Raw genomic sequence first — 18,344 nt, 5'->3', positions numbered from 1 at the left:
CTTACATAGCGCACCAGAAAAAACAAACCGAAAAATAAGTGTCAGCTTGTAAGCCCGGTACGCAGATCGAGATAAATTTTAGCTCCCATACAAATTATCGAAAAAATTTAGCCGAGCTAAAATGAATCCTATGCAAACTATCGATAACTTGTATGGGAATTTTATCTCCGCTAAAATTTAGCTCGAACTGCGAACCACCCGACAAACAATTTTGGTGTTATAAAGCTTTACAGATGCAATTGTTGCTTCTGTAAAGCATTATAGAAGCAAAATTGTTAGTAGGGCAGGCTTTAACTTTAACACGATCTGTGTTCTATAGGCTTTTTGTTTCAAATTCTAGCCATTATTAAAGCTTTTATTCAAAATTACCAATCCATAATAGATTTAAAAAAGCAACGCAACGGGGGGAGATCGATTAATCGATTTATGGTTTTAGAGATTCTATCATTATTCAAATTGTTTTCAAATAAGCCCCTGAAGATAGTCGTTTTACCGTTAAGATATCTCCGTTTTATTTTTGTGCAATACTTTTTGGCTTGCAACACCTTTAAGTAACTCATAGGCTCAATTCCTCAAGAGAGTTTTTGTTGTACACAGGAAAACTCAATCTTGATGAATTTGGCCACAGGCCTTCACTAATCGACCTTATGTTTTTTCTTATTCCACAAAATCATACTTGAATCAATTTATCGAATGGATTTTTAAAATACGGTTAACCAAAATATAGTCATATCTAAAATAATTCGGAAGTATTTTACACTTGTTTGGCAATTTTTGACCCATCACTATGTTGATACATTCCAATCGCCATCTAGTTGCTATAGAGAAAACTACAAATTCAATTCACGCCACCTACATATCAAACCTCCAAACTGCTGACATTTCAACTGCACTTCCCAAAATGACATCTAATTCACCTCCCAACTGTCAAAAACCTCACCGCAGCCATTATTTTAAGAGAAATATACCCAATTTAAGAGTATTTCCCATACAAAAATTCACCACAAAATCAATTCCACCACACATGAACAGAAAAAAAATCAAAAGAAAAAATCACTTTGTTCGATACAAAAATCCCACTCAGAGAGTAGGGTGCGTCAGCCTTTCTGAAAATAATGTATCGTCGTCGTCTTCGTGCACTTTACACCAAGTAATCGTCGCCGCTGTCGCTAATTTTATTTCGCCGCCGTCACTCACATCTCTATTCTCTATCTACCTACATTTTTGCAATAAAAAAAAACCAACTGAGTTAATAATTATTTTATTATTAACTCAAAATATACATTTTCAACTCAAATATAAACTAATTCAAGATAAAATATCTCAAAAAAGAAAACAGTTTTTCTCATCGAAAAGAAAGAAAAACCAGAACAAAATCCGGAATCAAAAAAAAAGAAAACGAAAAACGACAGAGAAAGAAAAGAATAAAGAATATCAGCAACAAAGTGAAACCCCCGAAACAGAGTGAGAAGAAGAAGAAGGAAAAGGAATGAAGTAAAAACGCAAAGTGAAGCAATATTAGCTCCACACAGTGTGTTTTGTGAGTTTGTGTCGTTGTGGTGTGAAAGGAAAAAAGTCGGGCGTGGATAAAAAAGAAATTTTTTTTTACTCAAAAAAAAAAAATTCTCTTCTCTTGTCGACGGCGAATTAATTTATAATTTTTTCAAATAAAGTTTATTAATCTCTTAGCCGCATTATATTGTTTTATTCATTGTTTTTTTGTTCTCTAAAAAATCCCCCACATCTCCGGGCGGCGAATTCACAAAAAAAAAAAGGAAATCGAAATCTCCATCGCGAGACGTCGAGTCAAAAAAAAAATATATAAAAATTCCCTAAAAAAAGGAAGAAAAATATCGAAGCAATTGAAGTGCAAAAAATGTACCACTCCTGTAATTTCGCTCGTGAAAATGTGAAAGAAAAAAACTCAATTTTTTGCTATTTGCGGCGAAAATAAATGAGAATTTTTTTTAAATAATTTTCTGTAATTCCGTGTGCTTTTTTCATAGAATCTTTGTCTAAAAAGGAATTTCTTATGAATAATTTATAGAAAAAAAAGAAGTTTTAAAAAATAAAATAGAATAAGAATCGTAAAGAGGAATTTTATACATATACACGACGAGTTGAGTTTTTAGAGAAAGGAAGAGAGAGAAGAGTGGTGACAGTAAAAAGGGCATAAATAGAGAGAGGAGGCCGCTAAAACATTAAAATTGAAGTTGAGAAGAACAAACACAAAAGCAAAAAGCAGAAAATAATAAATCAAAATGGCGCACCAACTGGCCCCATCCGTGAATTGCTCGTTAGACGATATCGATTTGAATGCTTTAAAGGTAATTTTTTTTTTTTTTAGACCAATTACAACAAAATTTTGTATTTTGTGGGGGGACGACTTCTCTGACTTTTTACCGGTTCCACTTAGACAAGTAGACCAACCAACCACCCCACCCGGAGGAGAGTTATAAAAGGATATCTCTTTGTTTAAAGAGAGAAAGATATTTCCTTTATCTTTTTTTTTTTTGTTTTAATTAATATAATAATCATGTATTTTTTGTTTGAAAGGTGTGGCAACAATATAATAGTTTGCTTCTTTTTTTTTGTTTGAACAGAACAAGAAAGAAAGAAAATACAAAATTACACAGAAAACAGATTCTTGTGAAAAGGAGAAGAATCGGCAAATCGAATAGGAAAAAAAAAATAAAACTCCAGTGGATAAAGAGAGCGAGAGATGTTTTTTTGTACTGTTCGATTTTGATGGTGGATTTTTTTTTTTGTTATAATTTTTCATCCCACACACCCACACTTAAATCTGTTCTCTTTAGTTTTTGATGATAATTCTCTCTTTGGGGGTTCTTTTGCTGTCACATTTGGATATTACTGTTTTTTTTTTTTTTTATTTTAGTTGGAGGATAGTGTAGTCGTATGGGAGTATAAAAAGTAGTATTTAGTACTTTTTTTTTACTTTGATGGGAACTAGAAAGTAGAAGTTCAATTTGTTTAGGTTTTTGATAAAATGTTTAAAATTATGAAAAAAAGGAGAAATATTTCTTAAATATGCATATTTTCAACTGATTCTAAGTTAATGAAAGTATTAAGTACCTTGTTTAAGGAACAACAACAGTATTATCAATATCATAAAGTCATTTATACTGTATTTGTTGTTATTGCTATTAGAGATTAGAAAGACAAAGTCAATGAACTTTTCCTTTTTATTTTTATTATTTATAATTCGTAGATAATCTATTTTTTTTAAAGAATATAAACGAGTTTATTTATTTTATTATTTCTTATTTCAAATAAAATAGATAAATATTTTGGAATGAATGCAAATCGATTCATCCATCAATGTGATCTTGATGAGGTCATTGAACGATGAACATATTTTCTTGTTTCGTATACAAAATAGAAAAGCAATGCTATCTTGGGAAAGATAACAAAAGACCTTACACAATGTTAAACTCAATGGTTGCATGCAATTTTTTCTTATCTTTTGAAATTCCAGTAGCATTTACAGTGAGATCGTATGTGAAGGAAAAGATAAGAAAATTATATTGAAGGAGGGTTTAATTTGAAAAGAATGATTAAATGGAAAAAAAAAACGGAAATATACGTAGAAATTGGTAAGTTAAAGGGTTGTTTAATTTAAAATAGGCAAGATCATAAAATAAATGATTCATGATTTTTGATAGTTGATAGGAACTTACGTCAAAAGCATTTAAGATCACATAAGTTATCAAAGATCATGTCAATCAAAGAAATGCATTTTGCATCAGTTGTCTTTGTTTGCAGTAAGTCTGGTACTGGTACCAAGGTAAATATTTTGTTCTAATTTAACTTAATAAACAGAAATTAAAAAATAAAGCATGTCCCTTAAATTAGCAAAGTAATCAGTTGAGTATACGAGTTTTGTTATTGCATCTTTAAATGCTAATTAGGTGCTAGTTAACTAGCTACCTTAAAAACAAATTAATTGTTCCAATACTCTTGTTAAAAATTAATTTTCTGTTTATTTTAAATCAATTAAATTCAAATCATTCACGGATCAGTGAGGGTTTTCGTAATACAACGTCTTGACTGAGGGTGTTTTACAGCATCTGGACGAATCTTTTAGATTTAAGTTAAAATGTGAAGGTACCTACTGTGGTTTATGTCCCAACCTTTGATACGGAAATGCCTTCATTTGCTGATGAATAGGTAGATGCCGGTTGAATGAGCACTCAAAGATAGTAGATAGTAATACCAAAAGAAGGAAACAGAAACTAGGTATATACGCCTTTTTTTTTTGTCGATTTTTGAATCTGTCAGTTAAGTTGCTAAAATCTATAATTATGATATTCCGAGATGAAGGCAGTAGATATTCCAACAACAAAAAGTGAGCATAATAAAGCCGAAAATGTTTACTAATCTCCTGAAATATCAATAAGAGAAAACACTGAGTTAAAATTTAGCATAAGTGAAATGAACTGTTTCTTCACTTTTGGATCAGTCTTTCAAAAATAAATATAACGAACATATAGTTCAAACCTTACAAAATTTCATGCGATGTAGGTACCTACATATGCTTCTATATTGCTTTATGGTGCCCAAGTTTGGGGATACTCCCAATTTAAAGAGGGTGAGAGGTACCTTAGGACGGTTTTTTAAACGCATTTTTCGGCATTTTGACTATGTCATGAAGGTAGTGGAGATGTAGGTAAGAAGGCTACCTCAAAAAGTTTGTAAATCTCATAACTCCTACTTCTTACCCGACACGAACCGTTCGGAAATACTAGTAAGACAAAAGTTTGGCAAAATATTAGAGAAATTGAGGCAATCAATGTACGAAAACTTCAAATCCGAAGCACAACTCACAGTTTGCTTAATATTGATCTTCGAGAAAACACACTTACTAAACCGATATCACATAAATTAGTATATCATTACAATATTTGTACAAGGAGTTTTCAAACCTACCTTAACCTTTCGTTTTAGTTCTTATAAAAATGTATCAAAACCTTGATTTTCTTACTTGAACTGGGTTCTCAATGCATATCCTTTTTACATAAATTTGTTAAAATTTTATAATAAAAATGACTGAATGAAATGAAAATTGTTGTTTAAAGCAACAAAATATTTTTTAAATTCATTGACAATGAATCATAAAGATCAATGAACTATGACATATCTGATCAACAAAAACAAAAAACTGGTTGCATACGCCAGGTACCGAAAAGCATACAACAACATAATGAAGATCTCATTCGTTTGGAATGTAAAAGGTAGAATGCAATTTAGAAGATTAAAAACTGGATTTCATGTTTTTATATAAATCATAGCTGAGTCATGTTAAACTTTCTTGCTGTTCAAATAATCTTAACGATGTTTTTCTTGTATTTTTATTAAAATTGACTAATGAAGTACTGAAAACGTATTTAAGAGTTTGGCTGAAATTGAAGCATTCAATTTTACTATGTTAGGTACTATCACATGCTCATGCTGTAGAACTAAATTAAAATTCCATTGAACTACTTTAATGTAAATTCCTATGAAAAAGCTATAAAAGTAATTCATGAGTACTTTTCTACTTATACAGTGGAGAGAAGAAGCACAATGGTTCCTAAAAATAAATTTCATTAAATGCATAAATCCCATAAATAAGAAATTCCTTGCATACAAATGTTTACGAGACAGTTTTCGATCGATGAAAGATTTGAATATTCTAGGAAATACCATTAACACAGCTATTTGTTTTATTCGAGCAAAAAAAAAATAAGGATTTTAGAGGAAACAACAACTTCTGGCAATTATGTATCATTTGTGTTTAGGTTTTTTGCAATTCAATGGAAATTGATAAGTGGCCACAACACAGAATTGTTTTTTTTTTTTTTTTGCTATGAAGCGATAGTACCTAGATTATTCTGCTAGAAGAGAGCATAATCTTTTTTCTTTTGAATTGAATTCATATAGTTTTCTACTTAATTTAAGATACAAATGTAAACAAAATAATTTGGAATAAGGAAACAATTGAAAGTAATGAATGGGCCATGTTTTCTGGATTCAGATAGTCTTGCGAGTATTTAATTTTATTTTGTTTTTATAAGAAAAACTCATATCAAATCGCAAAGTGTTTTGACCAAGTTTTTTTTTTTTTACCATGAGTTAGTTACTCTAAATCCTCAAATAAGTTTCTTTCGAAGGAGGCTACTGTAATTTGAGTGGATATTTACTTTTACATATCTTCTTCTATAGTTTCCTTAAAGAATCTACGTATTTGGAGTACTTCGATTCTTGAGATGTATCCTTTACTCGCAGAGGCATGTAATAAACTCTGTTATTATTCTTATGTTATTTCTAAGTTGCAGGGTTCTACCGTTTTTGGTGTTGTTTCCAACTAAAAGAAACCTATTCTCAAGAAAACAGCTCAGTAAAACATTATTTTTTAACAAATTTATTAAATTTTACTTGATTTCATAACACTTTATCACTTTTAGTGCAGCTTGATTATCTGATATGATATCCATTTTTTTCGTTTACCATATACTGATAAACACTAGAAGAAGTTTTCAATCATTCCGTCTTGCTGTTAAAGTTTGTATTGCAGTTTTTCGGGAAATTGCATTTCTTAGTCACCCAATCTTTTAGGATGTAAATCTTGAGAGTGAGCCTCTCTCCTTGGGACCTTTTTACGTCCCTAATCCAGTTTCGTCGATGTTGAACCGCTTTTCTCCATTAGCAGTTCTTTGACGAAAATTACCTATGCCATATGGAGAATACCCTCCATTGTTGCTGAAGGGAAGTTCTTATTGATCGGTTCTTTAGTGCCAGTCCACTTCACCTTAGGACTTTCTATAAAATAATTTCCAACAAAACTATAGTTAGGGTAATAGTACCCATTTCTTCGCACGTTTTTGAAAGTGTATTTAAAACATTTTCCTATACTCCAGATAAGTGAAAGCTTTGTCATTTGCTAAAAGAGTAAACTACACTTTTCTTAAGATAATTTCTTAAAAACCCAATGATTGTTCTTTCATATTCTCTACGAATGATATTCTTTGTACAGATATCAAATTATTATAAAACCACTTCACAAACCTGGTTACAACGATATCATTCCATTCAATTAATTTTACAAATTAACCACAAAGCACCCAGTCAGATAGAAACGGCCACACACAAGAGTAAACCAAGAAGTTCATCAAAATTAAAAGAAAAAGAAAAAAAAAAACAAGGAATAACCAATTGAGTGCATGATGAAGCATGTTATTCAATCATGATCGATTGCGTCATCGTTAATTTCTTATTCATTGTTTGAGTTATAGAAATATGTATGTATTTAAATCCTAAAGAGTTGTTGCTGGACACACTACTAATATAACAACTAACTGAAAGCACTTTAACTTGTCACAAGTTTTTATAACCCTTTATCTCTCGGTGTGACACAATAGGGTTGAGAGTAAAATCTCTTGTGTAGGATTAAGTGCTTACGACCTAAAAGGTCATGAATTTCCATTCATTCAATTAAAGGAAACCAACTCATCTCCTTGAACACAAACGATACAACGGATGTGACCCCCGTTTCTGTCTCCTCCGTTCCCGTCTCTGTGTCCGCCCTTATATAAGGTTTTCGGGATCAGAACAAATTAATTGTGTGAAATTCATTGTCATCAATGCCAAAACAACGAAAAATTGTGGCTGGGAGGAATAAAATCACATCTTGACTTTTATCATGTCAGCAAGAAAAGTTTTCTTTTCAATTACTTGAAGTGGAAAAGATGTAAGGGTAAACTTTTTTTAGTTTGAAGAAGAGGGAGTTGATGGTTGAGAGGCAAGAGGAGGGGGATGAGTTAAAAGTTTTGATGTCAAAAGAAGAAGTGTAGGAGAAGAAGAAGACAATGTTCCTTGTACACATGTACTTGTACATGATTGAAATATTGAAGGGATGTCAGCTGACAGGTTGCCAAATGCACACAATGTTTCAAGGGCTTGTGCATGATTAAAGTTAAAAAAGTTACATGACACAAAACAAAAAAAATAGAAGAGCTTAACATAAAAGACAACTTAGAGAGAAAGAAAAAGAAAATTTTGCATAAAACAAACACTTTTTATAGGTACTCTCTTGTCGTAGGTATACCTGATTTTTCTTTGCTAATTTTGTATTCAATGGGGAATGGATTTTATGTTAGCTTTTTTAAGTTTCTTTTTCAAAGTAAAATATGTTTTTCTGTGTGGAATATATTAATTTTTTGCAAACGAGTCAATTTAAAATATATTTGACTCCACCTGAAGATAACATACAAACATGATATAGAAACATACAAATTATAAGTGGAAAACTTTTTACAATCATATTTCGGAAAACTTTTAAGTTCTTCATTTATTATCTTTGTTTTGTTTTCTTTTAAAAGTAAATACATATGTAAACAAAAAAAAAATGAATTGACATTTTTCTTTTAAGGCTTTTTATATAGTCTCATCGGGTTTTAGTATAGGAATTGTGTATGTTCCCAGTTTTGATGACTGATATGATATATCCCAAATTTTCTTTCACCGAATAATTTGGTTTGGACAGTAAAACAAAAATTATTGCGTTTCCAGAAACAAAAAGTGAAGAAAACTCAAGACTTAAATTTTTGTACGATAAAAGCTAAACAGCTGATGTTTATACAGGAGCAATTCCTTGGAAAGTTGGGTTAAAAATATGGTTATATGACGGCACATGGGAAACATGGCCCGTTTGTTTGATACAAAGGCAACAAAATACAAGATGTTTTACTACGGAACGAAAATAAGTAAAAATGGAATCGGAATCATCCTTGCAAAAGAGCTTTTACGCAGTGTGTTGTTCATTTCGAAATCCAGTGACCGTTTGATATCCCTTAAATTAGTGTTTAGAAAATGGTTGTGGAATATTGTCACTGCTTATGTTCCTCCAAATTTAATGTGAGCAGGTGGAAAAGATCAATGTTGGCATAACCTACTTAAGAACATCCCAAAAGAAGAGTTTTTTGTTAGTGGGAGTAGGATTGGATGGATATATCGGGAAGACATTCGAAGACTTTGAAGATTGTCATGGAGGCCTCGGCTACGGCACCTAGAACCCCCCTGTTGAAGACATCCTGGGTGTGTGAATGTGCAAAACATACGGCCTTATCGTACAAATTACCATGTTCATATAAAACAAACCGACACCCGGCACAGCAGTGGTGGAAATGAAACACAGATTGACTACCATTTGGTATCTATGGCTCAAAGAAGCCTTGGATAAATAATTGCAAAGTGATACTGGGGAAGCTGCCCAGCAACACCGTATCCTGCTGACAGATTTTTTTATTGAGAGAATGAACGATTTCCAATAGCTTAGCCTAACGTAACATTCGAAGAAGTTTGGGTAACGGTTAAATACTCCAAAAGCTGGGCTAGACGAAATACCCTCAGAGTTTCTGATTTCATATACATACAATTAAGATCGTTGATCTAGTCTTCGGTCACCACGACGAAAAATAATTAGGCTATCTGATGACCAGTTCGGGTTTGTCGCGTGTAAGTTAACCACAGATGTAATCCAAAGTATCAGAATGAAAAAGATCGGGATTGCTTAGAGGATTTGCAACCACGAGAACTGATCAGGCAACTATAGCAGTGCGAGAAGCCCATGTGCCAATGATTACGGAAATGTATGATGAAGCGGTTAGTAAAGTAAGTTGTGCAGCTGAAGTCACCGAAGAATTCTAAATCACAAAAGTGTATCAGTTATTCTTTGCTGACAATGAAACCATCATAAGTGAAGATCTGATATCGCTGCAACGAGCGCTTGACGTATGGGCGGATGTTCTTTAAGAAAGTGGATACCGCATTACTGATATCTGTTTTATGCTGAAAGTTGGCTGATAGGCTGTCAAAGACTGTATAGGACATCTCTTTTGGAGCTCTTAGGATTTGCTTTGAAGTAAATCCGGCAGTTGATTAGCTATGAGAAACGTTATTAGTTATTCTTTAACATGGTCCTTACTATTCTACATTTACAAAAATGATCTTAAAGTATAAAATAATGTTCCTTGTGAAAAAAGTGGGTCACTCAGTATATCTTAATAACGTTCATTGCATTTGACCCAAGTTTTTCGCTTGAAAGAAGCTATTTTATAACTTTTAAAACCGTGATCCTTCATTATTCATTATGTTAGTATCTATAAACCACAAGTTTATATAAAACCTTTAACTTTTTCCCAAAGGTAACACTGTCATAGTATCAAAACTACCTAACTACATCATTTATCAACATGGCAGGTTAATATCCTTCTTCCTCCAACCTTCAAAAATTTCTATCCTCCCCCACGAAAATAATGAACAAAAAGGAAAGACGACAAATTGTTCAACATATAAGCAAAAGAAGACAAGTGCCTGTTTATAAATGCAGACCAAACAAAAAATGCACTGTTAGGCAAGAAAAGTTCATAAAAGTAAAGAAAAACAAAAAAAAAAATATTGCAACTTGTTCTTGTCCAGTATAATCTGGTAAGGTATCAGAAGCAGTAGCAAGTAGCAGGCAAAACGGTAGTCTTTCACAGACTTGTTTAGGAAATTTGGCAACATGGAGTTGCAATATACTAAAAATGCAGTTTGCAAGAGATGACATCTCTCCTTTTTTCGAGAGAAAATTTTTAAAATTTAAACAGAATGAAAAAAATAAGCAGGAAAAGAGAGCAAAACGTATTTTTATTTATAATCTTGTGTTTTTTTTTGCTCATTTTCATCTTCTTCTTGATGAATTTTTCCTCTTTCTGTGTTTTTTGTGTATTTTGCATGAAAATTTGTCAAATGGTATGTGATGATGAGACAAGATGAGAAGGAAAAAACCGACGACGAGTTGATGATGACTATGTTTTCTTGCCATTTTTCAACCCTCATTTTCTTCCTTCGTTCTCTCTCGACCAAAAGTTCATTGATAAAAAAAGAGGTAGTAGATATATATGATATCTATCTACATCTATTTTGTTAGTGATTTACCGTTGGAATTTTTTCACCTCAAAAAAATGCCAACCCAAAGGGGGTGGATGATAACGATAAAGAGGGAGGAGGGGGGTGGTAAGAGAAGATTTTCCCAAGTTATGACCTGAAGAATGCAAATATTCGTTTTTATCAAAAATAATATGAAAAGAAAAACCCAAAGAAAACAACACAGAAGAAGAAGAAAAAGAAGAGAGAGAACATCATATATACTCGTTGTCATCGCTAGTGTAGGCTTCTGAAAAACTGCTGTTTGGTTTGGAAAAAAGTGTCTGCCTTTGCCTGGGTATGACTATGACTATGTTGGGGCTGCCACTGCTGCGTGTGTAAATCGTCGTAATCGGTCATATTATGTTTTGAGTATGTGTGTGTATGAATGAATTTCTTTGGAGTGTTCAATATGACTGTTTTGTTGTTGTTGTTTTTGTTTTCTGTATTGCATGAAAACTGGGCTCAACTAGCTCTGGCTGATGATGACGATGATGATGACTATGCTTGTTCTTCTTCATTTTCTTTACCGCACTGCCCTCGGCGGCCAATGACCTCTTGAAGTGGCAATAATGAAATTAATTATTCAATAGAACAAGTCTGATAAGATTCTTGTTGTTGATGTGTTGTTTGCAGGCGGTTGTCCCTTTTTTTTTATTCACCCTAAACTCTGGGCTGGGACCCCCACTTTCAATAAGAGGACGATATAAATGTGAGGGAAACTCAGATATGTGTCTCTCTTTTGTTGTTGGGTTGATAGGTCTTCATCATTGTTGTTAACCCACATCATTTTGAATAACTCTTAAGTTGTGTTCTGTTCAGTTCTCTGTTTGTCTAAGTACACTTGAACTTATTAATCGTACATTATTATCTCATGAACATGTATTTTTTTCTTTTTTTTGCAGGATCCTGCTGGAATATTTGAGCTAATCGAAGTCGTTGGTAATGGAACCTATGGCCAAGTGTACAAGGTAAGTGATATGGTGTTATATGTTTCCATGGCCTCTGTCAAAAACACTGCCAAGCCAACCAACACACAACAACAACGACACAAAGTGTCCTTTGTTTCTTCCTTGTGTGATGGTGCGGGTTGTGTTAGTGACGCATGCCAGCAGCTAAAATTATGTCCTGTTTCCAAGAAATAAAGAGACAATATAATGTATATAAATGTATGTACAAGTATGTTGTGTAGTCTGAATAAGTGAATAGGTACAAACAACCCGACGACCGACGACCAAATCGATATGTTTTCATTGTCAGCAGCCAACATACCTACTCTCGGTACAAATAAGGGGATTACGTTTAGTTCAGTTTGGTTTGCTATGGTTCGGTGTTGTTGGCCAAACAAAAGTATTCAGAGGCCAAGCCTTGAAAATGCTTTTTTTTATGCTATAGTTGGCAAGTGTGCCAAAAAGGTTTTTTCTGTTATTATGTATTTGATGTTGTATATTTTTGTTGTTGTTGTTGTTGTATTTGCTGCTGCTACTATTGTCGACAGACGAACGGACAATCATCCATCTACCATACTTCAGTGAAGCTATTTTCATATTAAATCCAAGAGCATATAAAATAGCTTTTTGTACAATTAAGCTTAAACAAAACAACAGCAGCAATAACAACAAACAACAACAAAATGAAACGAAAAAAAAGGGGAATAGTAAAAAGAAGTAAAAATTAATGTAGGTAGGTAGGTTGGAATTTGGAGTGTGTTTGAGTTGTGTAAGGAAAAATACCAAGTCAATTTGGGTTGAATTAAAAAAAAAAGAACCATTTGGAAATATATATAGTGGAAGTGGACTATGGGAAGTTACTTTTCTACCTACCTTGCCATAAGACTAATTATGTAATTAAAAAAAAAATAGGAAGGTTAGTTAGAACTTTGAAGTTGATAGGTATTATAATATTTTGTAAGCTCTAGGTACATTTCAAATTGAATATGTATAACACATGGGTCCTATGAATAACAAACAAGGTTATAACATCGAAGTTGGGTAGGTACAAATATGTCTGACACTGAAGGTTTTTTTAAAATTCTTTGAAATGCAATAATTTATCATAGGTTATTTTGTGCTAATAGGTGTTGGTACATTACCTTTTTTTAAATAGATAGTTAGCTCTTTATACAATAAATGCAATGATTTTATGTTAGCACTTACACGTAATTGCTTACAGATATCTAAAAGTGGACGTCCTTGAGACATTTTTTTTAAGACAGATAGGTACTTATTGAAAATGATGTCATAAAGTCGATGTATTTTGACTCTTCTGACCTTTGCAAAAGTTATGAGACCCTGGAATGGGAATAGAAAAATTTTTCTTTAAAGGCTTGGGCTTGGGATACAATAATCATTAGAAGATTGTACAGTATGTGACTTATGATTTCCATGTCGTACTTGGACGAAATGCATTTGGGAGTAGAGATAACTTGAACTTTTTATAGTTAAATCAGAGTTTCAAAGTCTTATTTTAAACGAGACCTAAATAGTTTTGTGTTGTTTAACGATTTTTATATTACGTCGCTTTTTTCTTCGTCTGTTTGTTAAAGAACAATTATTTTGAAAACGATTTTCCCAAAGAACTAGCGTCTTGAAACTATAAGATGGATGTGAATTTGAGATTAAAAGTACTACGACAAGACCTTACGTTATGGTTTGGCATTTTTATTCTTAATGAAATTCCATCTTTAATCACAGTGGATGAGCTAGGTGACAAATCTACTTGGTTTTCAGCTGCATCGATCCAACTTTCTGTAATGAACTAAATCAAAAAAATGCTTCGACTCTTAGTTAATGGTAAAAAAACACAAGTGACATCCATTTTTTGATTAATTTTAGAAGTATGAACGAACCAAGTCTGTGACATTCAGTTTCTGCAAATTCACCAAAGGTCATTTTACAGTTTAGACCAATTAAAACAAATCGTAGTTTCAGGCCTGAAAAATCCATCATCTACCAAAAAAAAAAAATTATATTTTATCGAAATCTTCTTATTGAGTGGAGCATTAATGTTCTCAAGTCTTTGTTAAACTAAACGTCTTATTTGAATAATATTGGAGATGTTTCGTTTCTCCGTCAAAATTAGAAAAGATTCTACAAAACACACTGTAGTTTAATAACTTTTTTTAATTAAAATTTTAATTAAAACAAAAATAGTTATCATTATCATTCAACCATAAAACATAGAATAGCAACCAAGTGTCCAAAGTCAACTTAAAAATTTACAAATCAAAACATGGAACAGCTTCAGCAAATACCTGCTTTCCTATGGAAAAGCTATTCGAATCAATGGATCGCAGGTGCGCGAACCGTAACAAAAAGCCAAGCTTCAATGACAATTTGTCCCTACCTGTGGTTGCAGCAATATGTCTATATGCATTTATCTATGTAACAATGTTTCTATACCCTAGTGTCAATATTAAAGAGAATTCATAATATAAAAAAATCAAGCATAGTCGTCATACGCTAGTCAATTCTTTTATAGAAAAAAAAAGGAACAAGTTTAGTCATGCCTTTCTGGTTAAATATAATAAAATAAAATTATAATTTATGAATAAGCGCATAAAAATTCTCTGATAAGACTCAAATAGCACAAAACACAACACCCAACTAACCGGTTACACTTGACTTTGCACACAAATCCAAAACCGAATCCAACTTAACAATTTGCGCCGCTGCTGTTGGTGATGGCTGGGTGCTGTGGCAGTGGCCTGGTTGGTAGCTGGGTGCTGCTGCTGCGTTACGTTATACTCTGTGTTGATGCTGAAGCTGGATCCTATCCTGGCTTCGGCTCTATAAAGCTTTTGTACCATGAAGGTGAATTTGCTGTTAAAGAGAATTTTTTATTACTCACAGTCCGGTATGTCGTCGTTGTTGTCGTCGTCGTCGTAACGATACGATACGATACGACAACGGACGACAGTGACGGATGGTGGCGAGGTGCGACGCGACAAAAATGGTGAGTGGGTTTTCTGCACACAGGTAGTTGTTACAACGAACGGTCTTTTTGCGGATTTGGATTCAATATTCCTATAAGTTAAAGCCACCGCACCTCAATGAGATCTTGACTTAAGCTGTAAACTTGAGGATTAACACAACAATCAGTCATAGGTGGGATTTTTTTGTATTTTCTTTCTTTTATTATTTGTTTAACATTTTTATTTATACATATTTCGATTTGGATGGTTTCTGGGACAAATTACTTCCCGGAATGGTGGTGAAAGTACCAACTCAATGGGATATTTGATTGTTAAATTTAAATCTGTTAATGATGAATGACATTCAAGTGGTTGTTGTTTGTTGATAATGATGACGATGCGGTATGACGCACTCAAAATATTTGAATTTTAATTTACGAGTAAATAGCTAAATTGATTGAGTATAGTTTTTGGTAAATGATGAGTGATGTACAAACACGTATAGCTCTTAGAGTGCATTTTGGTTAATCATCAATTAAATTGAATTTATTTGAAAACAAAAACACGATAAGAATGAAAAAGTTATATGACAGGAAATACCTGGTATGATAAAAAAGTAGTACAAATTTTGATTCAAATACTATCGAAAATGATTAAATAATATTCAACTTGGAAAACCCCGATTTTAATTCCAAGAAACATGTCGGACTTAAATAAATTGATTATACTCTACCTTATTCAACTGGAAATTTAGATCGTTTCATTTACCAGTAAGAGTTCGTTGTAATCCGAAAATCGGAAATACCATAAAAGCACTTATTGAAAAATTACAAGTTTTGAACTACATAGATCACTGTATTTTCGCAACTTAGTCCTTTTGATATTTTCATTCTAGAACCGAATAAATCAAAAATGCGTCAAAACAAAATTTTGGACTTGGTTGCTCTTTTAGTATCATTGAAATAAAAAAATACTAAAGTTTCCTGAAAATAATAAGTTCCTTTTGTATTTTGTTGGAAATGAATTTGATACAAGCCGAAGGTGTAAATAATGAGTTCTGGTTTGAATTTCGCAATCTTTCAACTTTTTTCAAATTTTATATTAAACAAAAATATTTCAACAATTCCAAAATGCAAAAAATACCTATGTATTTGGAATGTGAAATTTGTTTGTTAATGTTGTTGAAGTCTTAAAGATATGGGAAAACTTATAAAACTAATTCACGTATTAATGCTCTTGCCTATGCTTTGATGAACGGAAACGCTTTGAAATTTACATACAAAACGTTTTTCCTGCCTCTTCATTTGGTTTCTGATGAAACTTCAATTTATTTATTCTTCAAACAACGTAAATCACATATTTTTACATATTTTACAAATCCATGTGATTGCAAATTAAATTAACAGGTTTTTTGATATCCCACTTTGTTAAATATTTAGTTTAAAGAAAAAAAAAAACACAATAATTCGTCATTTAGGTGAATCATTCATAGCTTTCACTTTACCTATTCGAAGAAAAACTATACCAAAGATGGTGTCATAGCTTAAATTGAATTTCTTTCAAAAGTGATAAATTTAATTAATTTGAAGGACAATAATAACAAAAAAAAAATGATAAGATAACTTAAATAAAAAGTACTTTATCCGATTTGTAGTTTTATAGAAATATAAAAATAATGAAGGCGGTACTCATATTTTTGAAAGAAATTGGAGTCTAGAGGTTTGTATTTCTTACGATTTCATAGTTCTTTTCAACCAATACTTTCCAAGAAGGTTATTTGTGCATTCTTGCCGCATTGCGACGTGTTTTTTCTATCAATTTTTTAAATTTAGAATTAAACGGTCACTAGGGCGTATGTGGAACATCTTTTTTTTGTGTTGAGATTTTTTTCCTTCTCCTGATGAAACTAGTTTTATTTTTGCTGGCCATTTTGTGACAGTTAACATTATGCATTGGTCAGTGAATATTTTGCATATGAATTGCTTATATACGCGTATTGTTCAAGGTTAGTCATATAATTGTACATAATATTAAGTCCAGGATGGATGCTGAATGCCTGCCCTTGCCCAGTACCGGAGTTGCCCGCGTAACGCTATTACAAACTGTCAATGTTATTTTCAATCAAGTGATGAAGTGCCTACTCTCATCAACAAGATTACCAATTTCAAAATTCGGATACTAAAATGATGGTTTTTTACGCCAAACTTAAATACAATTAGCAACAGGTTGCACTTGAAATAATTGAACATCCAAGACCTCTAATCGATGTATTATTCAAATTTTTGCATGAAAAGACCTATAAGTTAGGTACTAAGAAAGATCATGTGACTTAGAGTTTAATTTATGAAAACTATTTAAGTGAAAGGCCTTCAAAATAGAACCACCACAAATACATCTCAAAATCAGTAAAAAAAAAAGCAGCTTGAGCCACTTTATTTGACCATCAAAGTATTGGTATACCCATTAACTAAATACGCATTAACAAATTTTAATTAAAAAAGAAGCTAAGATTAAAGAAATAAGCTAGATAAGAAAAATTTACTTCTTCTGATTCATTTAAGTCCAAGAAAAAAAACCACCGGTTATTCTTAGAAGTATTATAATTGTCTTAATTATCATTTTATAAAAAAGAATAAAAAAAAAAGTAAGGCAACATACCATTTATATCTACATCCACAGTGTGTTGTGATAAGAAAATAAAAATAAAATAAAAGAAATTTAACGACAAAACGAGAAGCCATTTTAGATTTTATTTATAAATGACGCAGACACTCCGCATGTCTACCATTTTTCTGGTGACCGCAATGATTCATCTCGACAACAAGTGGTCATTGAACGCGGAGGTGTGGTTTGGTTTTCAAGACTTGTAAAAACAATGCCAGGGTATGTTTTTTAATGTTGTATAAGCCACCTGACATGATTTGAAAAAATTAAAGAAAAAAAAAAAATCAAGTGAATACTACAATAATTGTATTATTTTATATTCCAAGCACTTGTCCTAAATCTAAAAAAACTATAATTATTTATAAAAAAAAAAGTTTATTTTTTCTTTCTTACAAACAAAGAAAAAATCATGCTAAACAGATGGTTGTTGTTTGTGAATCTTTTAGTGCGATTATAGGTTCAATGTCTGTTTCTTCAAATTTACATTTTTACCTGAGGCTTGGAGGCAGTAGTATGTATAGAAACGGCAGCTCGCCGCCGCTGGCGACAACGTTTATTTTTTTTTTTTTTTTGTATTTTGTTTTATTATTTTAAGCCGACAATTTGTTCAACAAAAGTCAGCCAGGCATCATGAGTTTTGTATATAAAATATACATATGGGTATGTTGAGTTTATATTAGAGACAAGCTTGAGAGTGTCTCTACGTGTGATGAATGTCTAGCGCAACTTAAAGTTTTTTCCTTATCTTATTTCAAGGTGATTTGGAAATGATTTGTGTGCTGCCATTGCGCAGAATAAAAAT

At 32.2% G+C, this 18,344-nt stretch overlaps 1 protein-coding gene across 11 annotated transcripts in view; it reads left to right on the top strand.

Moving 5' to 3' along the window:
- Window positions 1–1,066: 1,066 nt before the first annotated feature.
- Window positions 1,067–18,344, top strand: part of LOC129908553 (serine/threonine-protein kinase mig-15) — a 58,628-nt gene continuing 41,350 nt past the window's right edge. For 10 of the 11 annotated variants that reach the window (XM_055985138.1, XM_055985136.1, XM_055985137.1 and 7 more), the window contains exons 1-2: window positions 1,068–2,327; window positions 11,871–11,936. In XM_055985138.1, the coding sequence (XP_055841113.1) occupies window positions 2,262–2,327; window positions 11,871–11,936 (132 nt within the window). In that variant the 5' untranslated portion in view covers window positions 1,068–2,261. Of the gene's footprint in view, window positions 2,328–11,870; window positions 11,937–18,344 lie in introns of all 11 variants that reach the window. The other variant, XM_055985141.1, reaches the window with a different exon arrangement.

The sequence above is a fragment of the Episyrphus balteatus genome, chromosome 2, assembly GCF_945859705.1.
Source record: "Episyrphus balteatus chromosome 2, idEpiBalt1.1, whole genome shotgun sequence".
Taxonomy (NCBI): Eukaryota; Metazoa; Arthropoda; class Insecta; order Diptera; family Syrphidae; genus Episyrphus; species Episyrphus balteatus.
This window is presented reverse-complemented; position numbering and strand designations above follow the sequence as displayed.